We start from the raw sequence: 12,260 nt of genomic DNA on the forward strand, positions 1-12,260 counted from the left end.
TTCATTAAAAAGTTCCTCTAGTATAATATTAACATTGATAAGGTTCATTGAAAATTTCCTTCCATGACACATTAATATTGATTAAGTTCAATAAAAAGTTCCTCCGGGACAATATTAATATGATAATGTTCATTATAAAGTTCCTCCAGTACAACATTAATATTGATTAAGTTTATTAAAAAGTTCCTCCAGTACAACAATTGAAATAGTTCATTAAAAAGTTCCTCCAGTATAATATTAACATGGAAATAGTTCATTAAAAAGTTCCTTACTGTACAGCATTAACATTGATAAAGTCCATTAAAAAGTTCTTTCAGTACAACATTCAAATTGAAATAATTCATTAAAAAGTTCCTCCAGGACAACATTAACATAGATAAAGTTCATTAAAAAGTTCCTTCAGTACAACATTCAAATTGAAATAATTCATTAAAAAGTTCCTCCAGTACAACATTAACATTAATTAAGTTCATTAAAAAGTTCCTTCAGTACAACATTCAAATTGAAATAATTCATTAAAAAGTTTCTTCAGTACAACATTCAAATTGAAATAATTCATTAAAAAGTTTCTTCAGTACAACATTAACATTGATAAAATTCATTAAGAAGTTCCTTCAAGGACAACATTAACATTAATAAAGTTGATTAAAATATTCCTTCAGTACAAAATTAAAATTGATAAAATTCATTAAAGAATTCCTCCAGGACAACATTTACATTGATAAAGTTCATTGAAATGTTCATCCAGGACAACATTTACATTGATAAAGTTCATTAAAAAGTTCCCCCAGGACAGCATTTACATTGATAAACTTCATTAAAAGTTCCTTCCAGGACAGCATTAACATTAATTTAGTTCATTAAAAAGATCCTCCAGTACAGCATAAATATTGTTTAAGTTCACTAAAAATTCCTCCAGGTCAACATTTACATTGATAATGTTCATTTAAATGTTCCTTCCAGGACAACATTTACATTGATAAAGTTCATTAAAAAGTTCCTCCAGTACAATATTAACATTGATAAAGTTCATTAAAAAAATCCTCCAGTACAATATTAACATTGATAAAGTTCATTAAAATGTTCCTCCAGTACAACATTAATATTGATTAAGTTCATTAAAAAGTTCCTCCAGGACAACATTAACATTGATAAAGCTCATTAAAAAGTTCCTTCCAGGACAACATTAATATTGATTAAGTTCAATAAAAAGTTCCTCCAGGACAATATTAATATGATAAGGTTAATTAAAAAGTTTCTCCAGTACAACAATTGAAAAAGTTTATTAAAAAGTTCCTCCTGTATAACATTAACATTGAAATAGTTCAATAAAAAGTTCCTTACTGTACAACATTAACATTGATAAAGTCCATTAAAAAGTTTCTTCAGTAAAACATTAACATTGAAATAGTTAATTAAAAAGTTCTTTCTGTACAACATAAACATTGAAATGGTTCATTTAAATGTTCCTCCAGTACAATATTAACATTGATAAAGTTCATTAATAAAATCCACTAGTACAACATTAACATTGAAAAAGTTCATTGAAAAGTCAGTACATCATAAATATTTTTTCATTGAAAAGTTCCTGACGTCAAACACTTTAAATTGTATATTAAGTAGCTTAGTGTTATTTTCAAGAGAACCACTGCTACAAAATTAAGTACTAACTGTTTTCGTACAGCATTCTCTATATTTATTTATTTTCAAACTGGCTCCTCATTTTTATTTATGATCACTCTTTTCTTTTGAAATATAATTCTCTTTTCGTTATATTCATTTTCAAAAGTACAAGATCAACCCTAACTTAACTTGGGTTAAAAGTTACAACGAGGAATAAAAGTAAAAACAGAATTTACTCTGGAATTAGTTATGCATATATCACACAAAAAAGGAGTTAAAACACTCTTTTTCATCATAATATACAATGGAAATTCTACACAATGAAATCGAATTTTTTTATGCAATGAAATATGTTATCTAAACAATAATAACAATAATTCTCTTAATCTATACAATATAACATGTAATCTATATAATAAAATTCGTTATCTGTACAATGAAATCTATTTTAAATAATCATCGGGACCTGGATAAAATTTGTGATAACGATTCTTTGATATACATGTGTCTGAAGTACGACAATCAGACACAATTTAAATTACATGATGTTTAAAATGAGTTCATGTTTACAAATTTTAAGTTCACAGAACAGTCATTGTTTGAAACATACACGTCATACATTATTACTGACACAAAATAATATTTTCAATTCCTGTACAATACTGGTAAAAGTAATAATGTAAAATGTTATTGAAAATTTATTTACAACAAATGAAAGAAAACATGCCATCCTTGATAGATTTAACAATAATACTAGATATCTTTCATTGAATTTTCTTTGCATACCAAAATCTGATTGATAGTTCAACACAATTGGACAACAGTAATGCTGTCATCCTCGAAATTCCCAACAATGAGGGTGGAGGTTTGTTCACTGAACCACACTGACCGAGGGTTCCACAACCCATGCGCCATCCTGGCCACTGTGGCCAGAGTCTTTCTCCCCTCTTTGTCCACCTGTACCACAGTGTTAGACCTCTGCCCACATACAAACATGTGACCACTTGGGCTGACACATAGTCCATATGGACGTTCAAGATAAGAATCGTCTTCTGTGGATAGCACGTGACCAGATGTATCAAGTGTTATCAATTTAGATGTATTTGGATTTATCACATAAATTCTCTCCCCATCAGGAGAGACAGCACACCTATGCACTATGTGGTAAGGAGACTTCTCATCACAAATCGTCTTTATGATGTTTCCATCCATAGTGTACAGGTGCAGGTCAAAGTGGGAGCCCATATACAGCTTACCCTGGTGGTGGGCAATGGCGTGGATCTCATGGTCTGTTGTGAACTTCCTCACTGCCAGTAGCTTCCCTTTAGTCACTGTAAAGAAGTGGACCCCATATGATGTAACAGAGATGCCATTTACAGCTACTGCTACTTCACTGCCTGTGATGTGACACAATTGTTCAGGAGGATCTTGCAGATCACAGTGATCAATGACCTCATACTGTCTGTTCAGAAGCTTTACTCTCTTGTTGTTATAATCAGCAATAACCACCTCTCCAGTGGGCAACTCACATATGCCTACAATATCGCAAATGCTCTTGTCCTTCTTTATTTTAACTTTATACTGACTTGAACTCTGAGCCTTATAAACATGGATACTATCAGTTTTTCTAACATGTTTAACATTTCCAAGGCTGTTCAGTTTTCTCAGAAATGGTAACACAATTTCATCAGATTTAAACTTCATTCGTTCTTTTTCCCGTATTTCTTGCACGATACTTTTGGCTTCACTCAATTTAGACTTACATTTTATGAATCCAATGTAACAACTGCTCTCCTTGTTTTTGCCAGCACTCTGCTGGAGTTTCTCAATCATTGTACTCAGTTGGTCATGCATAAGGGCAAAGGTTTCTAAATCGTCTTTTATAGACTTTTCGAAATCTTCCATCATGTTATCCAACTGTTCAATTGTCTTTTTCTCAAGTTTGTCTAAGATCTGGTTTATTTTTTTGCGGAAAGCCTTGATTTCTGAACTGATGTCTTTGAATGAGTCCTTCAGTGAGGCTTGGTCTTTTATCCTGTCATTCTTTAGCTCGTCAAGCCTGTCCCTCATCTTGTACACTGCTGCTGGCAGCTGAATGAACTCTGCTGTCTGCAGGAAGCCTCTGGCCAGGTCAGGCAGATGACTGATGCGGGTACACAGCCTGCAATACATGTACTCATGTGATCAAAGGCTATCCTAATTTCATAAAACGAACATATTAAGGGTGCATCTCTGCTTATCAACAAATACATCTATCATTGTATACATTTCTTGTTTATTGAATGTGTTGTTTTTTTTAATGAAGGCAAGTCTGTCGAACAGTATGTATTTCCCCTTATCGCAACTTAGTAAGAAACATATTGAAGAACGAATAAAGGTATTTTATGGGTGAACATAGTTTGCAGGAAAGTGAAGTCAACATTTGATCTGCGGAACAATACATTTCACAAGACTGTTGATCATGGCCTTGACCGTGATGTACCGACCACCATCACTTTCCCTCCCTCCCCCTCCTCCAAAAAATGACCTACTGATCTAAATAACAAACACCACAAACAAAGTGTCCATTTACGTGTACATATACATGTTACTTAATTAAGATTATAATAAGACTGGTAACAGTAATCACATGTGGTTAAACTCTTACCTATGGTTAAGGGCCACACAAACACTGCAGCAAAGTTCCTGGTGATCATCACAGTGGACCTCCAGCTCTTTACCATGATGGGCACATCTGTCCATCGAGAACCCCGCCCACTTCTGAATGTCTCCACGCCCATACACAACATGCTTTTTGAAATAATCCCCGTGAATATTTACGCACTTCTGACACAGATAGTGTTCACACTGTGGACAGAAGTGCTGGGCTTCAGTGTTCAGGTCATTTTCCTCACATTTAAAGCAACTGTAGTCGTGAATCATGTCAGATCCCTTGTGAAAAGATGAACCTCCAGAGGCCATGTTTTCTTCTTCTTACTGTAAAATTAATGGGGAGTTTAAAACTCTGAAATGTCCATTGAATCTGTGTTACATCAATCAATATTATCACAACTATTCGAAAGTAATGACAATTCACACAGCCTTCACTTACATAATTAACGTTTAACGAATTATAGTTCACATATGTTTGTGGACGACAGTACTGGGCACCCTAGTTGTGACAAGATTAAACTGCTTACCCCTTTGTATTTCAAAAAACCAGGAAGCAAAATTATTCAATGATCAATTTTATCGATAAACTCAACAGATCGAGACAAACATAACAATCACACTTAGAAACAAGCACAAAATTGCTGTAGGAGACAGCAAAAAAGGCTCGCTCTAAATCGATCTATAGCAATGTACAGTTAGTGTTGAGTGTGGGGGCGAAATGGGCAGTTTCAGTACTGACACATGGTAATTTTAATCAGCCTATGTTTGTCTTATTAAATATATATAATGCAAACATGGATGAGTATTCAAATAGTGCAGGACATTTTTCAAGCTTTATTTTACTTCAAGACAGATTTTGAGTAATACACATTGAAACGTTTTGTAATGAGAACTTTGTTTGTAAAAATAACAAAGCTGCATTTTGAAATGCTGAAATTAGAACGAATAGGCACTATAAATGACTATAAGGCTAATTTGTTCTAGTCATGTTAGTCAGGACACAATGGAAAATGAGACGAAATGAACTGAGAAATAAAAGGTGGCACTTTTATTCAAAATTTTGAAATTGAAACAATATAAATGCAAGTTAAAAAAAGAAGTGACTAGAAATGAGTGTGACATGATATTCAGAATGCAATCAACAATATATGATATTGAAACACAGATGTGTCCTTCAAGTATGAAATATGCAACATATGTTATACACAGTTTCATAACATATACAGGTACTAATAAAAAACTGAGAAATAGCAAACTCATCGGTCTTAAATAATTAGTTTGAAATGGGATAAATGAATGTTAACTTAGTGTCTATTTATGCCATTCAGACGTAACGACATTGGCCGTAGATCAGCAGCTGCAATTGTACAGGGAATAAAATGGAGAGCTAAGAGGAAAGCCACTTGTCAGACCGGGTGAACGTTCAGTACTCACATGCCTTCAGTTTACAACAAATAGACGAAACAACGCAATAACTCCGTAAAAGAAAGCATTAATTACATACCCGTCTTTGTTTCAGCTTCTTCAATCAGAATGTAAAATCCGGACCAAATGAAATCTCCAAACTGTTACGGAAATCGTTCGGAAGTTAACCTAATTTCCGAACCAAATTAAAATACGCATTGCTATGTTTCATATATATATATTATTTATTGATTAATATATCTTATTATGTTAGGTTTCAATACTAATAAAAACAATAAAAATAATAATAATAATAATAATAATAATAATAATAATAATAATAATAATAATAATAATAATAAACATACATACAGACAGACATTTATACAGACGCACAGGCAGTTTCACAGACAATCAAACATACGGACATACATACATACGGACGTACATACAGACGCACAGACAACCGCACAGACAGATGCACGTACAGACGCACAAATAGACATACATACAGACAGACGCACGAACAGACGCACAGACAGACATAATAAAATGTATTTTATAATAGATATAATATCTATAAAATATAGCAATGCGTAATTGAATTATGTCCGGTCCAGCCAGTCTTTTTGTACCAATACAAAATAAGGAAAATTAAAGTTAAACCCTTAAAAATCTTCAGGCCCCAATTTCTCGAAACTTCTTAAGTCCCTTATAACAGGATTAAGCTAATCTCACTATTTTTGTTGTTCTATAAAATGTGTTGTTTTAACTTTTTCAAGAAATTTTAGAAATTATGTAGGAATAAACTGAATTATTATCAGAATAAACCATTTTTCATTTATCAAAATCCATTTTCAGTATGTATTTTGACTAATTGAAATAAGCGACTTAAGCCTGTTAAGCTTAAGAAGTTTCGAGAAATTGGGGCCCGCCAGGCTCCTTTACTGCTCTGGAATGTTGATGGTGACCCATTTTATCTGCGAGACAGCTGTTTCAGTTGTACTTTTTTAGTCAAAACACGGTTTGTTAGTTATACCTTGTCAAGGTAAATTTGATTTTAATTTTCGACATTCTTTTAATATTTAAACATTCCTTATGTTATGTAATTGTATAGTCTATTCGATATTTTGTAGTACACCCGATATTTTGTAGTACGCTCGACATACTTGAAATACTTTCTTTATTAATGTTATCAAAACAAATAGTTGGTTGATATTGTGAAAACATGTGCACACTTGTAAAGAGTTTAGAAAGTTTGTACACTTGCAGAAAACAGCGTATCGTTGAAAAGGCTCGGGACCTACTCTTGATTCATCCAAAATGGCTGCCATATTCAAGATAGCCTCCAATACCAAATTTATGTCAATAAATAGTGTTTTTGGTGCTTCCTTTGACCTGAATAAATGCCTTATTTAGTGATGTTTAAAGGTTATTAAGATGTTGGAAGTGAACTATTTAAAAATCCATACAGATATTCCTCAAAACAAGATCTTGTGTTGCCCTGGTTTTCATTACATCCTTGAAAATGATTAATTTTCCAGTTTTAACGACAAAGAACCCCATATTTTCTAATTGTGATGCTTATTATGACGAAATTTTCCATCAAATGTGTTGCACTATTACAGACGTTTTTGAACATAATCTTTGTATGATGAGGACCAAGAAAATACAAAATCGAATTCAAAATGACCACCATAAATTTCTAATTGAGTATTTACGATCTTTAAATATTGCAAACATTTAAATATATAATACATTTATTTGAATGGATAAATGTACCTTAAATTTGCATGCTGTATTGACTACGTCAGGTTCAAGGTCAATGTTATTTCACGGTCAAGGAACGAAAATGCCGCAAAATTAGTATGCACATTGGTTTTGTTGGCTTTGAATGTGCTTAATGTTTTCCAAAAATGCCTTATAAGAACAGCACTTGGGTTTATTTGGCTCTGAATGGGCTACATTGTTGCCTACAGATAGTCAAATAAGCACTGAAAATGCTTAATGACAGCTGTACATAAGCGTGTTTGCCTTTGGATGGGTTTTAAGGTTGCAAATATCTGGACAACTTAGCACTGAGTAGGCTTATGGAGCTGCACATAGGTTTGTTTGGCACGGAATGGTGCAAATATCGTATTAAGAGCTGCATACATGTTTCTTTGAAAGTTGAAACTTGATTATTTTAAATTTGATAGAACGCCTATTTTACATATATAAAATTGAATGCGACATAAAAGCATTTATTAGCCTGCTAGGAATGTCCCTTCATTTATGTTAACTGTTTCGTTGTTACGACACGCATATAAAATATTTGTTTCGCAGTTGTACTGCAATTTCATTTCAACTGGCTCACAAACCAATCAAATTGTAAGATGGACATAACGTGCTTTTTACAAACCAATGAATTCGCGATCGCCATTATGTCTTCGTTTCCAACGAACAAGCCTTGCGTGAAACGCTAAAATTCAAGTATTCAGTTTATGTACTGTAGTTTTTGGATTGTTTGTGTAGAATAACACATCAGGCTGGAGAAAACACTGGATAAACTTAAAAAGTGATACTTGCGCCTGGTAGGGATATTGTATGGTTTGCATGTCTTTAATTATTGGATAAGAGTAGTCATTCTAAAATGCCGTCCAGGCTTATTTTTTTAATGATGGTTAGCCTGGACGTCATTCATAACAAAATTCAAAAACATGTTCAAAATGCCGATCAGAATTTGGTCGCACATTTATTGAGATTATTCCAATTTAGTCTATTAAAACAAAAAAGAACACTTTACCTGTTAAAACTGATCCTTTTTACATCAATTGCACTATATATCATAAAATAATCATGTTCCGAATTGTTAAAACAACATGCATTTTCAAACACCATCAAAATTCACCAAACACCATTGTTTTTGTTAACGAATGTAGCCGAGAATATCCAAATGCATTTCCTTTTCTCTGGTTAAGGTTACACATGACTATTAGTTAAGAATGAAGTGTTTTCAAACATTAATTACTTTTGTTAGTATATTGGAATAAAGGCATTTAGTTTTTGCAAAATGAATCAAATAGCAATATCATTCAGTTTGTGGAATGTTATCAAAGTATGGGAAGAATTTTCATTTGCAAGCATGGCATTTTTTCAATTCGTTTTCATTATTTTCTATTTTTGTAATTTACCCCTCATCTGCGCTCACTTGGATGTCTTTGGACTTTTGTATTCTTCATATCCTTTGTTTGGTGTCTTTAAAGCATCCAGATTCTGACACACAACAAAAAAACCTTTTCAAGTACTTGTCACAAACTTGTGGTAAGAGCAACCTCAGGTACAAACTAGTGACTGTAAGAGGTCTCTCCTCCCTACCTTCTTCCTACCAGAAGGCGAGTTAGTTTTCTGGTGTTCCCCAGTGAACGACCATTTGTATGTATGGTGACAAAAACCTGCAATGACGGTTTGAAATTCTGCAATTATTTGGAGGGTTTTTTTTGTCATCTACGTCACAAACTGGGCATCTGACCTTCTATAAGATGACAATTTAAATGTTTAGTCGGCAAAAATTGCACAAGTGTCTCATAACAGCCCGAGGCATATTCTATACGAGCATGAAGGCCAATTATCACGCAGAGGCCCGGCTTTGTCATGTTTTAACCTCTTAAACACGTAAGTGTTATTTCATTTATAACTGTTTACCAATATAATTCTTTTAAAAACACACACAACAATTCTAACTCTAGTTGTTTTCCTATAAGCTTTAAGCTTGATGATAAAACGCACTCTAGTCGGAAAAAGCAAACAACAATGTTCTGCAATTACGTTTTTCTACCAATTCCATTAAAAATAGTAATTTCCTGAAGATTCCCTTTAGTTGAGTTTTGTATAGGTTTTCTGATATGAGGAGTAAGGTATTTGTTAATATAAATATAATCATAAAACATCTGTTTTAGGGAAACTATATATATATATATATATATATATATATATATATATATATATATATATATATATATATATATATATATATATATATATATATATATATACGCACACACACACACAGAATAAATTAATAAGTCAGCAAAAACGTAATATCTCTGATTATTGTAAACTTGGTTTGTCATGTTGAAGTCTAATTGTGATTAATAGATTACACAATAAAACATTTTGATTCACTTAGCGTACAATGTCGTTGATATACATGTTGTTGTTTTTTAAATATCTAGTCTTATTTTATATACATATATGTATAATAGTATGCATTGTCCACATTGCCCTTAGAATAGTTTGTAAATAAATCTTGAATCCTGTATGTGACGATAAATGTTTTTCAAATTCATATAATACAATAGTGTGGTAACTAATAATGATAATGCTAGGGGAAGGTACTCCAGACTAAAAATACTACTTCAGATTAAAACCCGAAAGTATAGTTGTGTGTAACCTTTTTCTTTTTGGCAGTAAGAAAGCTCCTGTCAACTGAAATCAGGTATTTAAATTACTTTTTTGAAAAAATAGCTTGTGAATTTGCAAAATGGATATGGTTATTGATAAGAATTAAGGTATTTATTGGCAGTCTTAAGCCACCGAATACAAATGAAGAACATTTCATTTCATAGACAGTTTTTACATGTTTTTGAATTTTGTTATGAATGACGTCCAGGCTAACCATCATTAAAAAAAAGCCTGGACGGCATTTTAGAATGACTAGGATAAGAGGTGAAAATTAATTAAAAATTATTAGTAATGTATCAATGCTATGATGTTATGCATCATAAAACAGTTTTATCATATATCCATAAAAAATATATAAAAATATTACGTTGTCAAACTTGCACCTGGTGTATTCTTTGTACGCATACATATAGTAATTCAGAACATATGATTTGTTTAATAAAATACAAATAGTTTGTTCCGAAAAGAGCATAAGAAGATGATGCAGCTAATATTACATAATATATCAATATCTGTATATTTTACAACTCTTATTCCTAAAAGTGGAATGCAGAATGTGTTTAAACACGATAACATCTAAAGTATCAGCTGAAATAGGAACGTATTTGAAAGCTTCTGGTGGCATATAACTGCCGTAAGATAAGCTGTTTACGTTCGCAAATTGTTCCGTGTTAACCAATTAATTTTTCGTGTGAACCAATTAATTTTCGCGATATTTATCTAGCTATATAGTAAATATTCGCGAAACGTTTTAGGTAAGCTAAATATCACAATACTAAAAACGGGCTTGCAAGTGCCCAGAACTGCCACCTGTTACCTGCACAACATTAACAGGTTAACTAGTAATGGTTTGCGAATTTTACTTAATAAGTAACATACTAACTGGTTAACGTGATAAGATTCCAGTTACCACTTAGCTATAAATGCATTCCAGATTCAGGCGCTAACAGGTTATCTAGTTATGGTTTGCGAATTCCACTTAATAGGTAACATACTAACTGGTTAACGTAATAAGATTCGTATAACCATTTATCTATAGATATATTTATACAACTGGTTATCTACTTATGATTTGCGATTTTCACTTGTTAAGTGGTAATACGAATCTTATTACGTTAACCAGTGATTATGTTACTTATTTTAAACAAATATACATTAATCATACAGCACATGTGAAAATATTACAAACTGATCGATTAAAAACATAAAGTTAAAAGAGTAAGGTTTTAATTACATGAAATAAACTTACGTATTAACATGGAAGAGCAGAGGAGTTGAAACATAACAAGTAAATTTTCCAATATATGTCTTAAAATATTACGTATAATACATGTATAATACATAAAACATTGGCAAGCTCCTTATACAAGAACGAGACAACATTTAACTGTAAATCCAGTCAATATATTGATGTACAACTGAGATACTAGAACAGTACAGCCCATATTACCTGGGTAAATGTAACCTGCTTGCAGGCCAGTCGCTCTACCAACTGAGTTACCAAATACTTGCAGCTCACATCACTTTGTTCTTACCTGCTTGTAGGCCAGGTGTTCTTTCGTCTGAGTTAACAGAACCGTGCAGCTCAGAGCAACTCGGATGTATGTTAGACTGGGACCTTACCTGCTTACTGACAAGGTGTTTTGCCAACTGTGCGACCATACCCGTGTAGCTCATAGCGCTAAGTGTATGTAACACTGGGATCTAACCTTCTTGCCGACCAGGTGTTTTACCCACCAGAACCGGGCAGCTTATAGCACTTAGACATATGTTACCTGCTTATATGGCAGGATTTTATACAAACTGGGTTACCAGACCCGTGCAGCTCACATCACTTGGCTGTATGTAACCTGCTTGCATGCTACGTATTCTTCCAACTGAAGTACTAGATCCGTGCAGCTCATATCACTTCGTATTTGTAACTGCTTGCATGCAAGGTATTCTACCAACTCAATTTCCAGACCCATGCCGCTCATATCGCTTGGATTAATAGAGACTGCATGCAGGCCAGGTGTTCTACCAACTCCGTTTCCAGACCCGTGCAGCTCACATCACTTGGATATATGTAGCCTGCTTGCAGGGCAGGTGCTTTGTCAGCTAAGTTACCAGAGCCATGCAGCACACATCAAACCTGAATG

General features: G+C 33.1%; 1 protein-coding gene across 1 annotated transcript; it reads right to left on the reverse strand.

The window, feature by feature from the left end:
- Nucleotides 1–2,120: 2,120 nt before the first annotated feature.
- On the reverse strand, nt 2,121–4,755 carry LOC128215805 (uncharacterized). Its single transcript, XM_052922408.1, has 3 exons — nt 4,715–4,755; nt 4,271–4,599; nt 2,121–3,784 (listed from the first exon to the last, which is right to left on the reverse strand). The coding sequence occupies exons 2-3, from the start codon at nt 4,582–4,584 to the stop codon at nt 2,428–2,430; spliced, it is 1,671 nt and encodes a 556-aa protein (XP_052778368.1). The 5' UTR covers nt 4,585–4,599; nt 4,715–4,755; the 3' UTR covers nt 2,121–2,427.
- Between the last annotated feature and the right edge of the window lie 7,505 nt (nt 4,756–12,260).

The sequence above is a fragment of the Mya arenaria genome, chromosome 14, assembly GCF_026914265.1.
Source record: "Mya arenaria isolate MELC-2E11 chromosome 14, ASM2691426v1".
In the NCBI taxonomy this organism is placed as follows: domain Eukaryota; kingdom Metazoa; phylum Mollusca; class Bivalvia; order Myida; family Myidae; genus Mya; species Mya arenaria.